Raw genomic sequence first — 26,332 nt, forward strand, 5'->3', positions numbered from 1 at the left:
AGGCAGCTCTCCTGCCGAGGCTCACATATAGGTAGGACCGTAGAAAAATGTCACCGAGCCTCGCTAGGAGTCAGCATGTTCAGGAGCACATGATGAAACCCAAAGCACTTAGCTTTGGCCCACTCGATTCTTTGTTAGCACCAACTTCTTCCTGGGATAATAATTCTCTGAGCACTGAGCTGACTGTGTCTAATTATTTATTGCAGAGTGTCATCCACTGCAACATTACCTCCGTAGTCAAGGTACGTGCTGAACATGAATGCTAAACACGTTAACATGCAGAGCTGGAACATTCCTTGAAATGAAACTGGTCTCGAGCACAGGCTGGGCCTTATCTTTCCCGCTTTACTCCGTTCTCATGAGGAAAACACACAGCTGGGTTCATTCTCTCCAGCATCTGAACCTTGTTTTTTCATTTGGAGTACATCAGGCCTAAAAATGCCAATACTTCCTCAGGATTTCAGAGCAATTCTGTCAACATTTAATATTTAAAAAATGTTTAGTTGTCTCTGTAAAGAGAAAGACATTCACTATGTCAGGAAAGAGGACGAAGGGCCTGTTGTTCAGTATTTGTTGAATTGAGCTCAAGGTCATCTGTAAAGTAGACGCTTCTTTTTTAAAACTTTAATTGATTATTGTATTATTTTTAAATTATGCATATGTATGTATATCTGCAGGTAGGAAAGTGCCTATGTAAATTAGATCCATCAAATACCCTAGAGCTGGAATTACAGGTGGTTGCGAGTTACCTGACTTAGGTTCTGGGAATGGTCCTCTGGAAGAGCAGTGCACCGTCTTAACCTCTGAGCCATGTCTTCAGCCCAGTAATTTCTTCTTATGTGTGGTTTAGTTACCTGTGGTCAGCCATGGTCCCAGAACATTAAAAGGAAGGGTCTCAGTCTCTTCTTCAAGAAAGAGACTAGAGACTACACTCAAATAACTCTTATTTATACTATATCATTATGACTGTTATATTTTATTATCGGTCATTGATCTCTTATTATGTCTAATTTGTAAGTTAAACTTATCATAGCCTATGTTGGTTTCAGGCTTTAAGCTCTGGATTTTAGAATGTACCCTGGACGTATCAGTGTTTAGGGTGTGTTCTAAGCTCAGCTCGGCAGCTGATAGCATAGGACAAGTTATCCAATCATCCTGAATTTCCAAGTCTGCATCTGTTGCCAGAGTGTTATATGGAGCAGCTGGGGAGACGGGCCTGATAGTTGTCTTGTAGGCATGAGGACTTGAATTCAAACCCCAGGTGTGATGATAGATGCCTATAGTCCTAGCGTTAGTGAGATAGGAGGCAGAGACAGGCAGATCTCTGAAGCTTATGAGTCAGCTAGCACGACATACGTGGTGAAGTCCCAGCCAGCGAGAACTCAACCTGTCTCAAACAAGAGATGGACGGTGCCTGAGGACCCTGAAGTTGTCCTCTGACTTCACATGTATGCCATGCATGACCACCCATGTCCCTCCCTTTACACAGAGACACACAAATAGTATTAGATAAAGCAGTGTCTCAGGTATATTGAGCTCTCGGGTCCTTTGCTTTGGGTCAGTTGCAGACTCATTTATGCTATGATTCCCTCAAAGCTAGTCAACTTATACCTATGTGTGAAGAAGAAGAGAGCCTCCCTCCTAAAAAGACAGTTTAGAAATAGGTGCTGCTTAGGAATGGACGCTGCCACGTTCCATGTGACCTGGTGAGGAGTTAAATGCTTTAAAGTGAACAGAATGTTCCCCCTTCCTCTGAGTGCATAGAACCCTCGACCTCTACCACACTATGCAGCCAATGAGTGAGCGCTGAGCTTTCTGCCTATGCTGACCCCCTCATCCATGAAGTTCACATCTGTATGTGGCAGCCTTGTTGCGATCTCTTGGCAGTCAATAGACCTGCAGGGAGAAGCAAGGTGGAAACTGATTTCAGGTTGCTGGGGTGTGTGTGGGTCGTTTCAGGGTCTGGAAAATAAGATGGCTGAGGAGGACCAGGTTCAAACATCAGGAGGGGAAGTTGGTCAGCACCCTTCTTCGCAGGCAGTTGTTTCTGGTGATTAAGCTCTCTGGCAATAGTTCCCTTCCTCACTGGTTGTTTTTCTGTCAGCACACTGGAATGTTATAGCTTCCTGCTTGGTTATTATCGAGTACTCACAGGGTTTGTATGCTAAGCAATCTGTGGCTTTTTAGAGCTCCCAGCTGATGTGGCTTTAAGGTTTATGTGATCAACTGTCGTTGAAGCTGATCATTAAAATCTTTTTACATTATTTTAAACATTGATCTTCCAATCTTGGGTCGTTTGATCATCTAGATTTCCCAAAAGGGATATGGTAACCTTCTGGTTCCTTTACTAAAGAAATGCTTTGATTTGAATTTTTAAAGTTTATTTATTATGGACATTAAACTCCCTAAGCAACAAAGAAAATAAATGAAAAGTCAGCTTCTAAATACACCATGCACTCACTAACCTGGCTGGCTGCAAGCACGACCCACAACTCTTAATGATTTCCAAGGTGCTGTCTGGCAGCAACGTGTACAAGCAAGTATATGTTCTTGCTGGTCGAGGGCTGAGGTAGGAGAGAAAGTTTAAGTGACTAGGGAGGTGGGAGAGTAGACTTTATAGTTAATTTTCTTGTTACTGGGCAAATGGAGATGGCTCAGAAGGTAAGACCCATGTTTGGATCCTTAGTACCCACATAAAAAAGTGGATGTAACTGCAGTGCCTGGAAGCAGGGACAGGATTGCTGGTGCCTTCTGACTTCCAGCCCAGCAAAAAACAAGTGGATTCTAGGTTCAGGGAGAGGCCTTGTCTTAAGGGAGTAAGGTGAAGAGGGATAAGAAAGACTTCTGGTATCCTTCTCTGGTCTCTTTGTGTATGAACAAACAAACACACACATACACACACACACATATATACATACAAACACATGCACACACATATATACAAACATACATACATACACTTACACACATATACACATACAAACACATGCACACACATATATACAAACATACATACATACACTTACACACACATATACACACATACAAACATATATATACATACACACATACACAATACACACATGCATACATGTACATACATACAAACACATACATACATGCATATATACACATACATACACATACACACAAACACACATGCACACACATATATGCACGCTGATACATATATACAAACACACAAGCAAATACACACATATACACATACAAACACATACACATATACACATACATTCAAACACATACATATACACACATGCACATACATATATACACATGCACATATAAACATACACACACGCACATGCATATACACACATGTACACACACACACACACACACATACACCTGATAGAAGCAACTTGACAGAGGAAGGGATTCCTTTGGCTGTTTTCCATTATGGTGGTGAAGGAGGGCACAGTGCATCAGTCCCAGGAAAGCAACATGGCAGGAGATGACAAAACTGGTAATGTTGTGTCTAAAGTGAGGGGCAGAACAAGAGGAGTGCTGGTGCCTACTTCCCTCTCTCCTTTTTATTCAGTCCAGAACTCCAGCCCATGGGATGGTACCACCATTCTCAGGGTCTGCCTTTCTCAGTAACATATTTGTGGAAACACTCTTATAGATGTACCCAGATGTGTATCTTTAAGAGACTTCAGAGCCCGTCAACTGAGGATGAAGATTAACCGCCACAGAGACTAGACAGACACTGGGAACTTTGGGACAGGGACTGATGCCGTTCAGTGCTGTCTGTGTAACTGAGATAATTTGCCCAGTAAGGTTAGAGAGCTCCAGTGGGAGACACTGAGGATGCTCAAGTGGTGCCCTGGAGTGTGTACGACTCAACCTAACCTCTCATTCTCTCATTTCCTCGGAGGCAGAGGCAGTTTTTAACAGAGTTGTGAGTCTTCCTCACTACACTTCCAGTCATAGGAAGACCATCTGGAAGCTCTCTGGGATTGACAGAGAGGCCTGGTGCATGTGATGGTTCAGTAGCAGGAGAGTCTCTCTGGAAGCTGCTGCAGGGACCCTGGGCAACACAGAAAAAGGGGGCACATTACAGCTGTGGCTGTTGGTCTCCTTGCTTCCTTTGGTAGACCTGCCCTGAGTAGGTTGACTGAGGAGATGTAGAGGAGAGGCTGACTTCTCAGTGTTCTGCTAGCTCCCAGTTCCACCTCATGGGTGAAGTATGTGATGGTTGGCATTTTCTTCCTTCATCCCTGGAGTAGATCCTGCCCCCTTAAACCAGTGCCTCTGGCTCCAGTGCCCTGGTGCTCCAGGAAGACTTCCTAGGGAAGAAGCCAGAGGCGGCTGGATAATTTGCCATCTGTCTAGGTTGTTTGCTGTGGCTTCTAGCCAGATTCTCAGGTTGCCAGAATGGCCTCTAAGGTTTGCCAGCAATTCTCAAGGTCATCTAGGAAGATTTAAGCTTCTCCGACTTCCTCCAAGGACCCCTGTTCATTGCTACTTAGTTGCTTTGTCAAGGTTTAAGTTTGGCCTTCTCTTATAGATGACACAGCTTGTTCTCAAACACATGGAATCAAGGTAAGGCCTTTCCCAGAAGCAGCGTGGAGCGAGGTGGCTGTCCTGCCTTAGCAGCCACCTTGCCTGGGGATTTAGTAGTGGAGGGTCCATCAAGTTGCTGCTTTAGTGGATGGTTAAAACCTGTGAAGACAGAACACTGGGATTATTGGGGGGAAAGAGCTCATTCTGGGGCAGATCAGCACTTCCCATGTGCACACGTGAAGGTCAATGTAACATGTTTTAAAGGGAGATTGAGCACAGCCATTTCAAAACACATGGGCTTTAAAAGAAAATTAACTCATGTTGACTATAAAAGAAACAAGTTGGCCTCAGACCAAGACCATGTCCTTTTCTATTGTGAATTCCATCCTCTGTCAGAATGAGTACTCTGTTTCCCTGGTAACTGCCCCTTTCAGTCTCTCCAACAGTCCGCATTTGGGTTACCCTATTACAACAGCTGTTAGGGGCTGGTCTTCATCACCTGTTATTCATTAAGATCAAATAGTTGATAGTCTAATTTTTCTAGAGTAAGAAGTGGGTAGCTTTGTATTCTAATTTTCAGTTTCTTGCTACCCAACTCAGGACATCTAACCAGGAAGATTAAAGGTAATTTCTCCCAGTAATGGAGAGGCTGAGGCAGGAGGATCATCACAAATTCAAGGCCAGTCTGGGTTCCATAGTAAGGTTGAGGCTAGTCTTGGCCATATAGCAATATAGCTATGTTTCAAAAATGAACAAAAAAATTGAATTTCAAAAGGTATAAGTAAGGAGCCCTGAAAAGCACAGGGGTGTTGGAGTGAACATGTTGTATCTAGGATGGATTGTACCATGTGACACGTGTCCCTACTGTGACAGGTTATTCCTCTGAGTCCAAAGGGACCCAGGGCATGTGTTTCCATCGGGACTGAGAATCCCTTCCTCCTTTCTTCTTATCTGAGCCAATTTGCCTTTTTGTAGCTTGGCAGGGGGACCATTGTCCTAGCAGAGGTCCTGTTTGGAGTACCAAGCCCTTCATGTCACATGCCTGCAGAGTGACATCATCACACAATGTCCTCCTTTAGGCTTTGGGGAATGTTTCCTTGTCAGTTCATGAGCCAGGGGAATCCATGGGGTGGGTTCTGACAACTTTAGCCCTCTTTGCTATGGGATGGAGTGCAGCCTTTGCTCCCCTGTCTTTCAGGCGGAGAGGCCTCATCTTGAATATTTCTTCGGGAGTAGCCCTTCGTCCCTGGCCTCTGTACAGCCTGTACTCAGCTTCCAAGGTGAGTGACAAGTTGCCCAAGTCCCTTCCTCCTTCCTGCAAGCAGGTAGTAGCTGTGAAACTCTTGGGAACCTGAGGGGGCTGTCTATAAGGCAGGAGGAAGCAAGCTCCAGGACCTGAAGTGTTTTCTCTCTCACTGCAGGCTTTTGTGTGCACATTTTCCAAGGCTCTGAATGTGGAATACAGAGATAAAGGAATCATTATCCAGGTGAGGTGCACAATTGTGGGCCCTCCCAAGTGGGAGCCTTGGTTAGGTGGTTGGAAGTCCATCATCCCTTGCAAAACAGGCTGTGCATATGAAGACGAACTGGATTGTGCTATTGGGTTCCCCTGACCAAGGCCAGGCCAAATGTCGCCTCCACAATCCCTCCAGCTGCTGAGATTTCTGCTGGTCCCCTCCATTCTGGGTGTTGGGTAGAGAGGGGAAGTGAGTATGGATGCGGTTGCTCAGAAACACGTCGTGTAGGGCTCAATTGATAGCGTGCTTGCCTAGCACACACAAACCCCGAGTTTCATCCACAGCACTGCATAAAAATGGATGTGATGACGGGGCTCAGAGATGGCTCAGGGGTTAAGAGCACTGACTGCTCTTCCAGAGGTCCTAAGTTCAGTTCCCAGCAACCACATGGTGATGGAATGGGATCAGATGCCCTCTTCTGGTGTATTTGAAGACAGCGACCTCAAACTCATATACATAAAATAAATAAATAATTCTAAGAAAAAAAAATGGATGTGGTGGAACATACCTGTGGTCTCGGAACTCAAGAGACGGAAGTAGGAAGGTCAGGAGTTGATGATAATCCTTACTACCCAGCAAGTTTAGGGTTAGCCTGAGCTATGTGAGATATCTGGGGGAAAATGTTGTGGAGCCTTTTGCTGCGTGGTGCTGTATTAGAGCAGACAGCGAGGGTTGGTCTAACTATTGTTGCCTCTCTGATATGTGGGGAAAGGAGCAAAACAGGGTCTCTCTAAGTCTGGGCTGTAGGTTGACCTGTGAGGGCTGGGACTAGGGAGGGAAAAAAAAAATAAGGTGGGGACTTGTAGAGAGGATGATGGAGATGGGGAGGATAACACCCCAGAACTCTGGTCTTGGGTGGTAGGAAGAGGAACAGAGCCATTGTGTGAAGATCAACTGCACTCTCTGAAACAGGTTGTTACTGCCGTCCCTGGGCTGAGCCATGAGACAGTCTGAGTGTCGATGATTTACATGTGTCTGGTTTAATAGTACAGTCTGGGAAGGAGTGTTAGTATACCACTAGAGACGAAATGGGCATATTTGAAATTATATGTGTGTGTGTGTTCATGTGTGAGTAGGTATGCATAGTGTGAGCAGGTATGTATGTGTGTCTGCATGTTTGCATGTGAGTAGGCATGTATATGTATGAGCATGTATGTGTGTGTGTGCATGGCCATTATGAGTAGGTGTGTATATGTGTGAGGAGGTATGAATGTGTGTCTGTATGCATGTTTTTATGTGAGTAGGTATGTATAAGTGTGAGCAGGTACACATGTGTGTCCGTGAGTGTGTGTGGGGAGTCTGAGGACAACCTTAGTTGTTCTTTCAACAGGGTCTCTCATTAGCACGTCAAGTACTTATCTTGATTGACTGTAGGTTGACGTCAATATGCAGGTGAGGGCTGGCACCAGTTAGGTCAAGGCCATGATTGGACAGTAAAAAAATAAGGTGGGGACAAAGGTTTTGTAAGGCGGGAGAGAAGGAGAAGGAAGGAGAATCAAGATGGAGATGGGGAGGATAACCCAGATCCGGGTGGCCTTGAATTGCCAAGGTAGTTGGGATGGATTTCTGTAGGTAAATTTATCATATCTAGGTGGGCAGTTTATATCCTTATCAATTGGTTGTGAGTTTATTGTGTGGATGTAATGTGGATTGAGAATTTAACTTATAAATCTGATTGTTGGGTTACAGTTTGTTGAGTCTTGATTTTAGCGGGTTATTGGGAGTTTATACCATAACTATTAGGGGGCGGATGCTGGGAGTGTAAACAGAGCAGCTGCAGAGAGTTACGAGAGGGTAGCCACCACTGAAACCAGGGAGTGGATGCTGGGAATGTGAACAGAGTCCACAGTAAGAGAGCCTCGAGGTAGGCGGTTTCTGTATGAAACTGGCGTGGCAGCGACCTGCCTGGGTCAGAGAGTACTTTGGGGGCAGCATGGAGCTGGTGAGATAAATTAGCACTAGTTCTAATGGCCCGCTGGAGCCAGAACTAGCGAGAGCACAACTGCAAGGGTACGCACGGGAACCAGTTCTGCCCCTTTTTTATTTTTACTGCAACAATTGAACAACAATTGACTCTTAATCTCTTGGCTCTGAATTTCATCCTAGTTCTGCTGCTTGATAGCTTGCCTAAATTGTGAGCCTCAGTTTTTCTGTCCATGAAATGGGCCTATTATTATCACCTTACTCTTTAGGTTAACATATAATATCAAATAATAAAATATTTACTGAGCCCCTATTTTGGTCACAAAGGTGTTTTCTCCACCAAAGTTAACTTAACTATGAAAATGATAATAATAATAATAATAATAATAGCATTATTATTATTTTCCTCTCTTTTAAAGCTAGGGTTTGGGAATTTTCTCAAAGAGTAACCCTTTGAGATCCCGGAGGTAGGGAGAGTGTTAGGCATTTGAATCACAGCATTATTTTGCATAAGAATTAGATCAAATAGACCAGCTGGCAAATAATTGGATTTAGTTATAAAGCAGCATAATCACACATGAGATGTGATGTAACCGGGAGAGCTGGAATGGTTTGTTTTTTTCAAATAGTTTTATTATACCTGAGAAAGAATGTGAGAAAATGAGAGATAGATAGATAGATAGATAGATAGACAGACAGACAGACAGACAGACAGAGAACACAAACATCACAAACCTGTGTGTGGAAGTCAGAAGAGTCAATTTCTGTTTTACTATGAGGGTCCCAGCAGAGTACCTTTGACAGCTCTGTTTCTTTGTTTTTCGTTATTGTTTTGTTTCTTTTGATAAAGACTTGAAGGTCTCAGCATCTGTAGTAACATCAGAATAACGGTTTCAAATCCTTCATCAGGTTGCGACATGTTCAGACATGGATTGAAGCACAATGCTGGATGCCTGGAAGACCATCCGTGTGGTGGTTTATATTTCTTACTACCATAGAAAAGATTATGTGTATGATCCTAACAGGGGGTCAGAAAGGGAGTCCAGACTGCCTTAGGTGACCCCAGCTTCGGTTATGTGTATTAGAACAACACACATAGAACCTCACTCACTTAGCACTGACAGAATCCATGTAGGGTACACAATTACATTTGATTTTCAAAGGGATACAAGCACACTTGTCTGTTGAGGCAGAGTTTTACTAGTAGCCCAGTTGGCCTTGAACTCTTGATTCTCCTGCCTCAACCCTAGGACAATAGGTATGTGCCCACCACTCCTGGCCTATTGACTTTCTAGCATAAATCCATTCAATGCAATACTTATGCTGAATGATTTATGCTTGTCTGAACTTCAGTTTTGAGTTCCTCCTGTTTGTGTACGCAGTTCTGGGAATTGAACCAGGACCCCCTGAAGACACCCTGCTTACACAGAGCCCTCCCTGAGCTTCCATTATAGCCTTATTTTCTGAGCCTGGCAGTTACCCTGCATGCTCTGGAGGGCATTGGAGCACCTGGAAGTGAGCAGTTAAGGCCTCATCTTGAACAATCAAACCCCCTCTTCAGTTTTGTGCCAGCTTTGTGTCTTTTATCAAAGAGCTTAGAACATTCCGCAGGCAGAAAGGAGCTGAACATGGATGGTGAAACGTTGTGTCCACGCTTCAGCCTCTGCTACAGTAGACGGTTCTGTGTCATACTCTACTTTTCTCTGCAGGTGCTGACCCCTTATTCTGTTTCAACCCCAATGACTAAGTACCTAAATACCAGCAGGGTGACCAAGACCGCCGATGAGTTTGTTAAAGAATCCTTGAAATATGTCACGATTGGAGCTGAAACCTGTGGCTGCCTTGCTCATGAAATCTTGGTAATCAGTGACCCCTGTTTGAAGCAAGGGAAGAGGGCTGTATGCTGGCATCCTGGGCAGGGTGGGGCTGGTTCTTCCTTGCTAGTGGGACAGCCAACCATTTTCTTTCACAGTAAGCTCACAGGACCAGCGTGCTCACAGGACAGCCAGGGAAAAGTAGTAAGAGTGTTGAAGCCTATGTGCTCAGCCTATAAGTAGCCCCGCAGCTCCACTTCTCCACTTAGAAAGAAAGGTTCCACTTGGTAGCTACTGGAAAAAGTTCTTTGGTAGAAAAGACAAACACCTGATCTTCCATGTAGTAGTTTCTACCTTCCTCTGCTCTGTGTTTCAGTAAAGTTGGCTTCTAAAAAAATGTTAATCAGTTTTTCCTTCTCTTCGAAAGCAGAAGAAAGCAGGGTAGGAAGAGTAAAAAAGTTACCTTGGGGGCTGGGGAGTTGGCTCAGCGATTAAGGGCACTGGCTGCTCTTCCAGAGGTCCTGAGTTCAATTTCCAGAGACCACATGGTGGCTCACAACCATCTGTAATGGGGTCTGGTGTGTCTGAAGACGTTACAGTGTGCTCATATACATAAAATAAACAAATCTCAAAAAAAAAAAAGGTACCTTGGAAATGGGACTTCAGGAAGGAATAGCAAATGCTGTATAGGGCAAAAAAGAGGTGTAGTGATGCGGTCGGCACAGAGTGAGTTCTCGTGATTTAACCTGTACTTCAGAATGATCAGGATGGCCAAAGGGCATTTAAAGTGACAACCTGGGCCTCTAAGAAATTCACCTTCGTGAAGTGTCACAAGACCTTAAACATTAGAACTACTTGAACTGCCCATCATAGTCAGGAAAAATAATCCTTAAATGACCAACTCTAGACTGTCAGATATAATTTCTTTGCTCTGCTCTTGTCTCAGACACACATTTTTTTTTCTGTTGCAGGCGATAATTCTGAACCTGATTCCTTCCAGAATCTTCTACAGCAGCACCATCCAAAGATTTCTCCTGAGGCGATTCTCAGATTACCTGAAGAGCAACATCAGCAACAGATAGTGGGGAAAGGGAGTGGGGGTGGGTAGAGTTAGGGTTGGGTGGGAGTAGGGTGAGCTTGGGCTGGAGGGAGAGTTGAGGAGATCGAGAGCTCTTCCTTGGTAGTAGTGGCCAGAGGGCGACGATCCTTTACCTCCCGAAAGGGAGCCTGTCACGCCCCAGGCGGTGTGCAGTGGTCTGTTTGGAGGTCTCAAGAAAAGCTGGGGTGTAAAGGGTATATTTTCTGTAAAAGGGAGGCTAGCATTAAGGGGAACCCTGGAAAAACACTCACAAAATTAATAAATATGCTGAAAAAAGTACCGCAGTTTCTCCGAACATTCAGAAGGACCTTACCCTAGAGGGTGGCTGTGGGACTCTGTGCCGAGATTTTCCACAGAGATCTTTGGTCCGGCTAGGTTGGCAGGTTCAGGAGAAAGGAGGAGAACTCGGGCAGGTGTTGTTCCACCTCCATTTCAGGCCGGGCTGAGCCAGCAGGAGACTGACTAGCCAGCGAGGGGTGCAGGAGGGCTTCCGGAGGTGATTTTGGGAGAGCAGATCTCTTCCCCAAGCGGCGGTGTTACAGCTCTTAGGACAGAAGCTCTCAGACGATGGAGTGGTTCTTGCACACCTTTAATTCTGAACCCAACAGTTAAATACAAGTTTTTGTATGGGTCAGATCTCATCTGTATATTCGGGGGCGTGGTCCTGCCTCTATGACTGATCTGTCTGGAGCCTACACACGACCTGTGGTCACATCCTCACCTGTGGAGGAGGGGCTTGGGGCATTGCTCTATGGGACTTGGTCTGTCTCAAACCTCCCTACAGGTTTGCCTGCTGTCCCTTTTAGGGTTCCCCGGGGATTCAACCTTTCTCGACCAGGAATCAGGGTACCTTTCACAACTTGCCGCCCCACACGTGGTTTTAGAGATGTATACAGAACTTAAAACTCAAACAATACCTGATGCTGGTAAACTTTACCAGGACTTCTGTGAGACCAGAGCACACGGTTTCTCAAATACGATTTCTCACAGGTTCAGGAACCTGGTTGGGGGCAGGTGTTGGGGCAACAGCTGGTTCAGGCCAGTCTCTTGTCTTCTTCCCTATCTCTCTCATTTCAACGAGAGCACCAGGTGTATGTATTATATTCATATTAGAGTGTATGTAAGATTGTGCTGATAAAGACAAAAGTGCAGAAGGAAGTTTTAAGACATTGCTTTGAGGCTAGAGAGATGAATCTGTGGATGAAACTCTTGCTGAGCAAGCACAAAACCTGGGGTTTCAATGCTCACAACCCCCACAAAAGCCAGGTAGACCTGGCAGTTTGCTTGTGTCTCCAAAACTCAGAAAACTGAGATAGGGCATCCCTGAGGAAGCTGGACAGTTAGACTAGCCAGAACTGGTGATCCCTGAGTTCAGCAAGGGACCCTGCCTCAATAAATAAAGTGGAGTGTGATCCAGGAAGATGCTCATGTTGACTATGGGCGCCCACGGAATTGCTTGCATAGCCACATGCTCACGTGAACAGTCATGCACGCATATACACTCACCACACACGTGGAAAAGAAAAACCTCAGCGTCATCTCAGCACTGAGGAGGCAGTGCTGGGAGCATCTCCACAAGTCTGTGGCTAGACTGGTCTATATAGCAAGTTCCAGAACAACTTGTGTTACTGCTAGTGTTACTGCTCTAGTTGGCAGATAAATCTGGGAGAGCAGCAGCACAACAACAACAAACAACAACAACAACAACAACAACAAAGAGGTGGATCAAAGTCTCATGCAATAGCCAGCTTTATTCAGAACATCAGACAATTTATATTTGAGGGTTATTAAGGTCATGTGAGCAAAGTTCACTCGAGTTCAACCTGTATACAGGCACAAGAACAGCTTACGCTTGGAAACATTTTTTGAACAACAAAAGGAAGCAGCAGTGGGTAGTCCATAGCAAACCTACTTCTATGTGTTATACCTGGGAGGGGCTCGGAAGCACATTCCAAGAACAAATCCTTGTTTAGAAGGCACAGAAGTCACAAGACTCTTGTTTTCTTGAAGTTTTCTCACAAGCCCTCAGAAATCTCACACAGCTTCATCCTTGGGGCATGTCCCAACATATGCTGAGACCCCGTCTCAAAAGACAGTATTTCAGCAGTAGAAGCCAACCCATGAACTAAACAAGAGTGAGTTCTCTAATGCAGACGATGGGAACTGTAGGAATGAGAGCTTCTGGGTCTCCAACTCTTGAGGTGCTGGGGACATGGAGGTGATATGTCCTGCCCTAGAGTTAGAGTCATCTTCCGAATGATTGTGTTCTTATACGTCCTGTGGTTGAAGGGGTTTAATGACTGGGACCCCAGTTGAGGCTGCTAGCTAGAGCCTCCATGTGGTCTCTAATGGATATTTGTTCTTCCTCACAGCACGGTGACAGGCCTATAAGCATACCCATTGCAAAGAAGACCTTGAGGTTTACTGTCTTGCATAGGTTAGCCTTACAAGTCATAATACACCTTGTTTAATGCCCCGCCAGGCCCCCATATGAGAGCACACAAAACCTACTTCTCCAGTTGGGAATATAGCTGGCTGTTGAGCACAACCTGACATGAATGGGACCATAGGTTGCATCCCAGCACTGCAAGCAAGCACACATGATATATCTCAATTTGGGGGTGGGAGGAGGGTAGAACAATGTAATAGGAGATATTATCTTGGCTCATCTTTGGAAGATACAATGTATCACATTGATTAATCTTAGATTCAAGTGTTTGTCCTATCATACGCCAATCCCCTCCATGAGCCTGTGAGGCATTTTTTTTATTGAGATAGATATGGGAGGGCATAGTCCACTGCGGGTGTTGCCATCTCTGGCATGTAGTCCTGCGTTGTTTAAGAAAGCAGACTTATCATATCATGGAACACAAACCATTAAGGGGCACTCCTCCATGGTCTCTGCTTCAGTCCTTCCTCTGACTGTCCACAGTGACAGGCTGTGGCCTGTGGGATGTCAGATGAAATAAACCCTTTCCTCCCCAAGTTAGTTTTAGCACAAAAATAGAAAAGCAAACTGGGGTAGAAATGGTGCCAGGAGCGTGGGGTACGGCTGTGACAGACCTGATCATGTCTTTTTTATGGAGATTGTGGAAGCATTTGGAACTTTGGGGCCAGGGAAACCCTTGAGTGCCTGGGTCTTAGAGAACAGTTTTGTGGGAACTTGGAAGATTATACTGAGAGAAATACAGACAATGGGGGCCCGGCTTATCAAGTTTCACGGGGAAGCAAAGATTCTATTGGCACCATTTATGTGATATATTAGAACTAAGACTCTGTGGTTTGGGGTGAGGTAAGGCTGAAGAATGGGCTATTATTAACAAGAGAAGTGTACCACTGAAGTGAGAGCTTTGCTTTACCGGACAGTTGATGCTGGTTAGCTGGAGCTGAAGGCTCAGCTGAGATTAATAAGAGACCAGCATAACTGAAGCACCTTTCAGGAAGTGTTTCTTCAGGCTCAGCACACATAAACTGTAGTCCAGAGGACTCAAGGCTGCATTCCAAACTGGCATCTGAATTTGGATTGTGTAAGAATCTCCCCCACAGGATACTACTGGTCTTGACATCATGGAAGCTACAAGCTTGAAGTGGGTCATGAAGAGAAGCTAAGGGTTGCTATAAGCATACATTTTTCTCAGTCTACTTTTAATAAGAGTTCGAACTCTCCTCTAGCCCACCGTCCACCAGAGGTAGTGGAAGAGAAAAGTTATTAGGACATGGAAGAAGTAGACATATTTAGAAATAGTTCTTTGAGGGTGAGCCCAATCTTTGTTGTCAGGATGCCAGCAGTTCAGACCAGTAGCAACACCACACATGAACTGGCAGCTGCAGTCCAATCCAGTTGATAGTCACCACACGTGAACCAGCGAGGACAGTTCAATCCAGAAGAAACCACAAGGCTCACCAACCAGCTCAAGGCTGTGGAAGTAGCAAGAAGCCACAGGGACCTCACCAGAGGTCCTTTGGCAGATTTCTCTCAATGGCATTACTATAAGCGGAGCTCAGCAACACAATGTAAGAATCAATGCATGTGTGTTGTTAGCGAAGAATAGTGAGGCAGAGCAAAGCAAACCAATGCTGGAGCTCTCACTCTCCGAGGCGGTCATATTTATATACCTTCATCACATAACCGTTCGATGTCCGCTATAGCAAAACACCCTTTCACCTGTGTGCCCCAGCAAAACATCATTTGACATAACTGACTTTCCAAAGAAACCAGTAGTTTCCACTTTAGGGTGGCACCATGTAGTAGGGTCAGAGTTCCTCGGCAGAGGTAAGGTGGACATCGGTGAAGGTGAAGCTCAGTTGTGGTGGAGATCCCAGCATATTAGAGATGACGGGGCTGTTAGATGATCACCAAGAACAGAGTGAGCAAGCTGTTCTGGATGCCAGAGCCAGAGATGTGAAACTGCCCAAGCCCTTTGAAATCAGAAGATTGTGTGTGAGTCCCAGATGTGGCACACGCTCAGTTTTTTTTTTTTTTAAAGATTTATTTATTTTATTTTGTATATGAGTACACTGTAGCTGTCTTCAAACACACCAGAAGAGGGCATCGGATCCCATTACAGATGGTTGTGAGCCACCATGTGGTTGCTGGGATTTGAACTCAGGACCTCTGGAAGAGCAGTCGGTGCTCTTAACCACTGAGCCATCTCTCCAGCCCTCACATTCAGTTTTTATGGTGTTGAATTTTCCATTTGCTTTGAACTACTGTAACTGTGCCCTTGGTCTTTCCTGTTGGTATAAGAAACTATTAAACTTGTTTTGTTTTGTTTTTATTTTAAAAGAGTGCCAAGTTCCAGCCTCAGCTTGAGAGAAGGCCCTGAGGTGAATAGAAGCAGCCAAAGAAGGACTTGGAGTCAGTGATGGATGCAAACTGACAGCTCTGTGATCTGCTTGAGATAGCTCTCTTTTGCAGACCAAAGCCCAGTCTTTTAGTTGTATAAGCTACTTCCTTAGAGATTGCATATCAATTTAGTAATTTACCCCAGGTTCCTCTTTGATCATTCCACGAATTGGCATTTTTTTTAACATGGCAAGTCCTATGCATTTTGATAGGCACAGCACATATGGTTGTGAAGTCTAGAGACAGTCTATTTTTATGTGAGAAAGTTAGTTTTAAGTATAATACTTTTTATTATTTTTTGCAAGTTTGTGAGCTCTTGTTTATGCTGATGCAAACAGCATTAAAGCTCATTTTTATAATACTTAGCTATCTCAATATATTCTTTTAATCTTTGGATTCCTTTTTCTTTTTTATCTTAGCAACTCCCAGGTATATTATTGAGCAATCCCAGAAAGGAATATTAAGCTATCATCTTTTTTCTTGATACCAGACCTTTTGTTTGTCCCCAACATCTATTTGGATTGCACATATAACTACCTCTTTTAGGGAGTAGAATATCTGGATCAAATTTAGATGTTGATGGCTTCTAGGAGGAGACCACCATTTTACCACTAATATTATATAACCATCTATCTGAGCCTTGTTTTTGTGATCAAGGATTTTTCCTTTATTGACCAAATCATGTCTCTTTTAATATCTTTCTGACCTAGCCGACTCATCAGAGCAGCTGCCTCTGTTCTTTTGGGCCTATGAAGCCCCTCATACAATTCATACTGCATCCTTATATTGCATAGTTGAGAAATCCTGTAAAGAACAGTTCTTATGCTGATTTATGTATTCATGTTTTCAGAGTTCTTTCCCACAGCCTTAAGGGCCTTTCTGAAGGTCACAGCATCACCATTTTGCTGAGAATCACCAGACACATTCTCACTTCCTGGAATCATGCTGTTTCTTGTTATCATTCAGTCCTTGACCTTGTCAGGGAGAACATTCCCTGAAGGAGGAACTTTGAAGTAAAATATGTACATCATTATGCAAACGAGCTTTACACCTACAGCAATTCTCAGCACTTGAGGAGACTCATGTCTTGCTAGCTGTGCTGGGGTGAGATGGGGGGCCTTGTCACACTGTCTCTTCCAAGGCCACACCAGACCCAGCAAAAGAGTCCACAGTTAAGTGACTTTGGATCTCTAAAGATAACTTGATTTTTTGTTTGACTTTTTTGTTCATTTGCTAGTTTGTTTTTGATTTTCAAGACAGAGTTGAGTTTCTTTGCATTCTTGGCTGTCCTGGAACTTGCTTTGTGGACTGGGCTGGCCTCAAATTCAAAGGTCTACCTGCCTCTGCGTCCTTCCCAAGTGCTGGAATTAAAGGTGCACCAGCATGCCCTGCTGATAACTTGAATTTTTAAATCAGTGAATATTTTAAAGACTGGGACTTTTAAAGTTATACTGGTTTTGTGTTGTGATAGTAACACAATCTGGGGATAAAAAAGAAAGGAAAGGTTGTGGCTTAATAGTGATACATTTGTGTATCAGATTGAAAAGGGATTAATTGTACTGATTTTTTTTTTTTTTTTTTTTTTTGTCAGCTTGGTACAAGCTGAAGTCACTGAGAAGAAACTTCAGTTGAGAAACTGCTTTAGTCATACTGGCCTGTGTACATTTCTGTAAAGCATTTTTTTTATTAGTCATTGATGTGGGAGAGACTACTGCGGTTAATATCACCCTTGACAGGTGGTCAGAAAACACACTGAGCAAGGCACAGAGAATAAGCCAATCAGTCACTTCCCTCCGTGGTCTCTGCTTCAGTTCCTGCCTCAAGGTTCCTACCTTGAGGTCCTGTCCTGACTTCTTTTAGTGACGGAGTGTGACCTGGGATTTGTAAGATGAAATAAACCCTTTGCTCCCCTAAGATTTGGTCAACGTTTTATCACAGCAATAGAAAAACATGAGTACTGTGGTTTGGGTAAATGTCCTCAAAGACTCACATGTTAAAAGTTCAGTCCCCAGCCTTTGGTGCTACTGGAAGGTAATAGAACATTTAAGAGGTGGGATTTTAGTGGAAGAAGTATGCCATTAGATTAACACTACTAGTCTCTTCATACCTTTCCCTTTGCTTCCTACTGGCTGAGAAAGTGTGCAGTTCCTTCATTGGCCATGTACACACCACGGTGTTCTTCCTGGCCACAGGCCTGAAAATAATGGGGCCGACCAATCATGGAATGGAGCTATGCCCCCTTCTTCCCGGGTTATCTCAGGTGTTATGTTTTGTCATACTGACAGAGGGCTAATGACATTGTGGTCTACAAGATGTATTAGGGTTGCTGGAACATACGTTCTTGAGGCTGCAGGTTGGACCTACCTGCTTGGGAAGCAGAGGACTCTAGTTCAAAGACAGCTAGCCAGTTCTGGCCTGAGAAAGCTGACTGCCATCCTGGGGCCAGAGGTTGTGCTTACTCTGAGGCCAAAGGCAGGCCTCGGTAGTCGGGCCTCTAGACTTGGAAGTCTCTGAGCCCTGGCTCTATACTGCCCTCTAATGGTCTTGGAGAGAAACGGTGGGGTTGCTCCTACCTTTAGAAATTTCACTGTGGGGTCTAGGGGTCTAACTTGAGGGAGAGGACGTTTTTCAATTACTTTCTCGAGATTTTAAAGCAGATAATGTGAGGTGTGTGTGTGTTTCTCTGTGTGTCTCTTTCTCTCTCTCTCTCTCTCTCTCTCTCTTTCTCTCTCTCTCTGTGTGTGTGTGTGTGTGTGTGTGTGTGTGTGTGCATTCATTACAAGAAGGGGCAGGAGAGAGAAGATGGAAGGACCCATTCGGGTGGCACAGATTCTCATGAGAAGCCTGACAGTGGTAAGAGTGGACAGCGTCCTTCACCTCTCTGGATTGAGCTCACCACATCACTCAGGAGAAGATTGGTTTCACGATCTTTCTTTTTTTTTTTTGGCTAGATTGAAAGTAAATTTAAAAAATAAACTGATTTAAAAGACAAATCCCTTTGTTACAAACCAGTAGATAAGTCAGAAACTATAGACAAAAAAAAAAAAAAAAAAAAAGGAAAAGAGACATCTCTCAGAATTAACCATCATTTACTCATGGTAAGTTGCCTTTTCTTTGAGTTTTTTATTACATTTATTTATTCTCCCACCCCTTCCTCTCTCCCTGTTCCCCCATATGGAGATTAGAGAGTGACTTGCAGAATTCAATTCTTTCCTTTTACCACATGGGGTGCATGGAGCTTGAACTCAGGTCCTCAGTGTTAATGGCAGGCATGTTTATCTGCTGAGCTATCCTATCAGCCTGTAGATTGCTTTTCCTAATTCCTCTCTGGGTTTGCAGTAGACTCAGATTATTAGTTACAAGCTGCTAAGCAAGTGGTGCTTCGCAGAGATCAAAACACCTGCTCTTATGACTAAGCACAGTTCATCCTTTTGTTTTGCATCTAGGTGGATTTTGATCTTTAAAATTTTATAGATAACATAACATTATCCATCCTTGAATGAGTCCCACTTTGTTGTCGTTTTACTTTAAAAACTCATGTGCTACACTTTTTAAAATATGTGATTCATGGGCTGGGAAGTTGGCTCTGTGGGTCAAGTGCTTGCTGTGTAAGCACACAGACCCAAGTTCAGGTCCCTAGTGACCACGTAAAGCCCTGGTCATGTGCATTAGTAACCGAAGTACAGAGGGGCAGAGATAAATGGGTTCCAGGAGCTCATGGAGAGGGGTTGAGGAAGACGTGTGTGTTGACTGCTGGTTTCCCCAAGAACAAATCTGGTAGTGCACACACAAATATGTATACATTCATAAGCCATGCACATACAGACACACAGAGATGCACATAGATGCACAGAATGTACAATTCAGTATGTATAGTACCTCCAGAGTAGTCTAATCACCATCACAACTAGTTCTAGAACATTTTTCATGACACCACATTGAAGTACCACACCCGTTAGTAGTCACTCTTTATCCTGTATCAGTCCAACACACTCTGACCAAAGCAACCAGTAATGTGTTTCATTTCTTTATGTATTTGAGCACACAATAAAAAATATACAGCGTCATGCTTTATATCTCAGACTTTCTCCAAACTCTCCATCCTCCTGCCTCAGCCTCCTGAGTGCTGTGGCTTTTCTGAAGTTAATATAACTGGCGTCTGTTATTGCATACATTCCAGCATAGTGTTTTAAAGATTCATCCATGATTAACCACACAAAGATCTCTTTTATTTCCTGTTGAATATTATGTTATTGAGATGTGAACTGTTTTACTTATTAGTTAATAAGTTGATGGACATCCAGTTTGCTCTGGCTTCCAGTCTCTGGATGAGGCTGCTCATACATACACTACCGGGTATGTATGGTTTTCACCCTATCACTGATACTCCTATCAGTGGACTTCAGGGCCATATGGCAGCACCATATTTAAACCTTTGATCTGGGTTCATTTCTACATGGAGATAAAGGGTCAGTTTCTCAACCTCTCTTTTTTTAAAAAAATTAATTAATTAATTTATTATATATAAGTACACTGTAGCTGTCTTCAGACACACCAGAAGAGGGCGTCAGATCCCATTACAGGTGGTTGTGAGCCACCATGTGCTTCCTCAACCTCTTAGCAAACATCTATTATGGGGGTGACAGGAGAAGGGAGAGTATACAGGTAGTCAGAGAAAGACGTTAGCTATGCTGGCCTTATTTCTTTGAGACAGGGTTGCTCACTGAACCTGGAGATAGTGTGACAGACAGCAAGCTTCAGAAATCCTCCTGTCTCCATTCTCCATAGCATTGGGTTATGGATACATGTAGCCATGCCATATATATACATACACATATACACATACACATGCACACATACAGACACACACATACGCACATGTATACACACATTTATACACGCAATATATATGTATATGTATATGTATATGTATATGTATATGTAGATGTAGATGTAGATGTAGATGTAGATGTAGATGTAGATGTAGATGTAGATGTAGATGTAGATGTAGATGTATATATCATGGGTGCTCAGGCCCTTGTGCCTGGACAGCAAGTCTTGTGCACTGAGAAGTCTGCCCTTCAGGCTGCTTGTCTTCTGTCATTAGAATCTGTGACAGATCCCATTTACATCTCTGATATTTACAGAACTTACTTCACTGTTGCATAATCCTAGACCCAGAGGACGTTACAGAGCTCCAGCTAGCCAGCAACTGCTTTTGTCCACAGCTGGCATGTGCTGTAGACACAGATATCCCATCTCATCACTGCATGGAGAGAATTAGGTGTTGTATCAGGTTCAATTCAGTTGTTAGCTTGTATCAGAGAGGCTTTAGGCAAATCTTCAGGTGAACATTTAAACATTGTTTCTTAAGCAAATCTTCAAGTGAACATTTAAACATTGTTTCCCATTCTTCACCCAGAATAAGGATACCTAGATGGGAATGCCTAAACAGGTGTGCCACCTCCAAGCCTATAAAAACACCAGACACTACTATTACTCAAGAATGTTCTGGAGTTGTGTCCCCTAGAGTAGTTGAAATTAGGCAGTCTGGTTTCATTTTTCTCAGGTTTCTCTTACTTGGTACCATGTTTATGAAAGTTATCCACATGTTTGTGTTCATTCTTCTTTCTTGTTGAATCTATTTCATATAAGACTATATCCTAATTCATTTTCTTTTTCTCCTCTTGATGGGTATTTGGTTCCTCAGCATGGGACAACAGTACCCAAGCTGCTATGAACACACTTGCCTAAGAATTTGGTGGACATATGTTTCTATTTCTTTTAGGTTTATCCTTGGGAGTGGATTTACTAGGTCAAGGGGTTGGTACATTAAACATTTTATTTTAACTTAAAACATACAAAATTACATTCTTCTGCCAATCTTTTGATGTAGGGCCAAATCCTTTCCTTTCCTTCTGGGTCCACTGCCTGGATTTCTTACCTGAATCACACCCACAGAATGTCAGCTGCAACATACAGCTTTGAGTTCTTTAAGCTAGAATGAGAAATCAGTGCCGTTTAAAAGCAATCAAACGCAGAAGAACCCTTCTGAGTTTTCAAAAATCCCTTCAGCGATTCCTTACAGCTGTCATGTCCATCTGAACATTTCTAACGCTAACGTCCAGTTAGTTGCTGTGGCTTGGATATGACCCCTGAGTTGATCTGTTGAAAAATTAGTCCCTGAAGTAACATTGACATTTGGAAGTGAGGCCTTTGAGCAGTGACCGGGACATGAGGATTGAACTTTGTCCTCATGGTCATTGGAACCCACTCACGGATCAACATGGGAGTAGGCTCATTAAAAGTGAATGCTCTTAACTGATGCCCAGCTGACATGGGCACCATGCCTCAGGCCAGCAATCAGTAACCATCTATTTATATCTGGTCTCAGATAATTTGTTATAGCTAGGGCAGCAGAAAGAAGGGCAGCAGCAGCAGCAATACCGTTGTTGAGTCCTTCTAGTTATTAACTCTAGTTTCCAGAATTACTTTTTTTTAATGCCCTGATAACATCATTTTCTTTCTTTTCCCTACTAGGCTTGCTTAGATTTCAAGTTTGTTGAGTAGTGATAATGAATCATCTCTCAGCTCCGTCTCAAGGGATGCATTCAGTTTTAAGTGTCTACATCTGAGGCTGAAGAGAAGGCTCAACAGTTGAGAACCTTTGCTGCTGTTGCAAAAGACCCAAGTTCTGTTCTAAGAACCCATACCGAGCCGGTCACAACTACCTGTAACTCCAGCTCCAGGGGATCTGATGCCCTTTCCTGGCTTCCACAGACACATACATATATGTGGCATGCACGCCATACATACAAACATACACATAAGTAAAAATAAAAAAATACTAAATTTATGAAAGTAGATATAGATATTGGTACATGATATCACTCTTTTTTTTTTTTTTTTGATGTAAAAGCATTAGGTAGGTTTATTAACGAGATCCCGGGTGTTAGCTGGTTCCCGTGCCGACACGTATCTCACACAGGAGACAGAGGAATCGAAAACTCGGGGTTTATAGGGGAGGTTAGGGTTTGGCGTTACACAAATTGGCTAATTTCTGGCGCAGCTATAGGTGATTGGCTCATTTAAACATGGCAGTGAGATTACAGCACAGCAGGAAAGTACGTATTGACTGGAGCGTACAGGATTTTAGGAGCTAGGGGCGTATCAGGGTTTGAAGGACATCTGGTTAAGATGATATCACTCTTAATGGAAACATCTTTCTGGTATATTTAGTAAATGCCCCCATCAGACACATGTTGCTTTCTAATTTTGTTATTACAGGCAGTGATTTAGTGGCCTCTTACAGCAAACCCTCTATGCACATGGCATCGGCTGTTCTGTATCATTCTTGCCAGCATCTAATTATCTTCCACTATGTACCATGTACCATTAGTAAAGAGATTCCATCCACACATCTCTAAGCTATCCATCATCTATTATCACCTGTTATGTGTCTTTTCTTGGGGAGATGTGAGCAAACATCTACTTGCTCCACATGGGCCCAGCAACAGACAAGAGAAATGATTCAACCAAAGTCCATACCAGGGAACCAATGAGTTTGTTGGAGTTACACGCAGAAACAAGGATGACTCAGAGGTTGATACAAACACACAAACAAAGCAAAACAACAACAACAAAAACAACAACAAAGCCCACCCCAGTGTGGATGATACTTCATGAGAGCTGCAGTTCTCTGCACAACTTGCAGGCAACTTGAGATATGAGAGTCTCTTTTAAGACGCCAGAGTCTCCTCCCCTATCAATTGTTACTGTTTCCATAAGGATGGGGATGGGGATGGAGGTGGGGACTGGCCTTGTGAAACTTGTTAGTTTCAGAAACTTCTGGAAACTTATGAGTTGTTGACTTCCTGAGTCTTGGAGCCTTCCCTCTCCTTGGAGGGACTGTTTCAATTCAGAGGAAGTTGTTAGACAATATCTCCCCTCTCTTGACCCTCAGGAAGCTTATAGAGTTTTCCTGTGTCACTCTGCATTTCTTTACTGGTCTCCTTCACCCCCAGTATGTCTCACTTCTCCACAGAGACTGACAAGGTTAGAGGAATCATAGAAGCCACTTTCTGGTTCATATCTTAGTTGTTACTTACTGACTCTGATGGAACAGTTTCTTCTTGTGATTTCAGGACACCACATCCTGGGTTTCTAAGAAATGTATCTGCTCGTTTCTTACCACTATGCTCTGACATGGCATACCATGAATTTAGGCATTTTCCATTTTGTTCTACCTCCAAAGTATGGTTTTAATAGCAAAAGACAGGGCGGGAGGGGGTGTGGGGGTTATAGCTCAGTGAGTAAAGGGCTGCTTAGCAAGCACAGAACTCTGAGTTAGTTTCCCAGCATTGTGTAAATCTAGGCATGGCAATGTATGACTGTAATGCTGTCCCTCAGGAGGAGGCAGAAAAATCAGAAGTCCAAAGTTATCCTTGGCTATTTGGAGAGTTTGAGGTCAGCCTGGGCTACATGAGATCCTGTCTCAAAATAGAAACAAAAATCTTAAGGCAAAAACATTTTATATTCCTTGGGGGTTTGAAAGAACTTGTTTTTGTAGCTGCTCAGGTCAGTGTGTGCTTTAGAGCTAGCCCTCGGCCTCTCAGCTAATGCCATTGTTTTATTCCTCTTTTTAATCCAGGTTTTTTACTAACTGGACACTTTTTTTCTTTTGCTTAGTTTTCACTTGCTTGTCGGGCAGTGACGTAAAGCCCGGAGTACTGGTTTAGCCACCGTTTACATTTAGCAGGCCCTATCCTCATTATAATTTATATTTCAGTGAGTCTGGAGAATGATGTTCTGCTCAGGGAACAGCAATGTTTGTAACTCTGTTCCTCCCACCCAGGGTGAGGGATTAGAGGAAATGAGCAGGTTCCCCTTTCAGCAATAAAACTTCCCTCTGTCACCAAGGACTTTCACCCAAAATCCAAGACCCAGTTTTAAAAACATCAAGGCCGCAAGTTTGTTTGTATAAGTAACGTACAAATGAAATTTCCTTCTTTTAAAATATACAGATGCGCAGGAACGTGCCTGCGAGCCCAGATCATGATTCAAACCACAGATGCTGAACTTTCAAAGTTCTGGGGAAAGCCGGGCCGTTGCTTGGGGAGCACTTGAGAAAGAATTTGTCAGGATGGTCCTGAAGGTCTGTTTATTGTGACGATTTCCTAGGGCAGTGAGTGGAGGCGAAGCTCCATTCTTCCATAGCCTCCCGGAGTAACAGGGAACTGCTCTGCCATGCTCGCCAGCAGCATAGGTCAGACAACAACATCGGTGACTGCCTATAAAGATTTCCTTGCTTGCTCTGCCTGCCATTTGCCTAACATTTCCTGCAAGCCAAGGTCTTCCATAGTTGAGCCATGCCATTCCAATGGGCCAAGTTATGGGCTCCAGGGCCTCCCAGGAACTTAAGCATCCTTGGTTTGTGGACAGAGAATATCTCTTTCACCCACATGCACGACATTTCTCTCTCCATGTGCACAGTTCGTTAGCAGTTACCAGCTATTCAAACTCTTGTAGTCAGTTTTATGCAGTCTCCACTGGGAAACAACATAGAGTCCCATAGGATTCTGGCACCCCCCACACCCACCCCTTTATAATCAGAGGGACTCCAAGTCTGCTATAGAAGAGTCTTTCACTGCTGCTTCCCCACTTGCCACACATTGTGGAATTGTGGGAATAAACATGAGACTCCACTCTGCTTTGCTTGGATGATAAGCTACTGGGGACAGGGCTGGGTGGCGGTGGTGGTCCTGCTTTTCCCAGAAGCCAGTGCTGTGTTGAAATCAGTGTCCCTAGGAGCTGCTTTTCTCTCTCCAGCCATTGGATGGAAGAATGGCTACTTCTCAAGTTCTCTAGGTATAGGGCTTTTCCAGAGGAGTTCATCAAATTTACTTGAGAAACCCAAATCCATTGTGACCCATTGTGATCCTGAGTGATGTGTCTGTCACTGAGGTAAGCTGGCTTCTGTGGTGCTTTCTATGGAGGCAGAGGGCAGCATTTGAACGTGAGATAGTCCTTTGGACTGCAAATAAACACCCGGTTTTTCTCAGACACCCAGTCCTGGAGCCCTCTTTTCTGCAGATCTTTCCTGTTGAGTTTCTCCAGTTTAGTATTAAGTCATCCTAAATTGAAGCTCTAATCTCCAGTGCTTCAGACAGAGAGAGAACATCTTCAGAAAGGTAAAGAAAGAAGGCACTGGGGAGAGATGTAGCTCTGTCTGGCTGCATCCTTATTAGAAGAGGGTATCTGATTACAGGTAGACACCAAGGCCCGGGGCACACACAGAGAGCAGGGGGAGGTGCTACTGCAAGCCAAAGGAGGGGCTCCCAGAAGTCATCCCTGTAGCCCCCAGAGCACAAGAAAATGCAAAGCGGTTCTTGCTTGTTCGTTTATAGATGAAATATTTGTTTAAGATTTGATAGATAAAATTCTATTTTAAGTTATTCCAGGACTTGAAAGGTAGAGGCAGAAGGATCACAACTACGTAGCTAGTTTCAAGCCAGTCTGGGCACATGAGACTCTGTCGATAAAATTGAGAGAGGTAGAGAGAGGGTAGACAGGGAAAGAGAGAGACACAAAGATGGAGAAATACATT

At 43.8% G+C, this 26,332-nt stretch overlaps 1 protein-coding gene across 1 annotated transcript in view; it reads left to right on the top strand.

Annotated features, from left to right (window-relative positions):
* Hsd17b3 (hydroxysteroid 17-beta dehydrogenase 3) overlaps positions 1-11,118 on the top strand; it is a 30,235-nt gene extending 19,117 nt beyond the window's left edge. The window contains exons 6-11 of the mRNA XM_032884683.1: positions 207-242; positions 4,532-4,566; positions 5,726-5,807; positions 5,949-6,014; positions 9,677-9,826; positions 10,753-11,118. Coding sequence (XP_032740574.1) covers positions 207-242; positions 4,532-4,566; positions 5,726-5,807; positions 5,949-6,014; positions 9,677-9,826; positions 10,753-10,863 — 480 coding nt within the window. The 3' untranslated portion in view covers positions 10,864-11,118. The remainder of the gene's footprint in view (positions 1-206; positions 243-4,531; positions 4,567-5,725; positions 5,808-5,948; positions 6,015-9,676; positions 9,827-10,752) is intronic.
* The last annotated feature ends 15,214 nt before the right edge of the window (positions 11,119-26,332 follow it).

This window comes from Rattus rattus, chromosome 14 (genome assembly GCF_011064425.1).
Source record: "Rattus rattus isolate New Zealand chromosome 14, Rrattus_CSIRO_v1, whole genome shotgun sequence".
Lineage (NCBI taxonomy): Eukaryota > Metazoa > Chordata > Mammalia > Rodentia > Muridae > Rattus > Rattus rattus.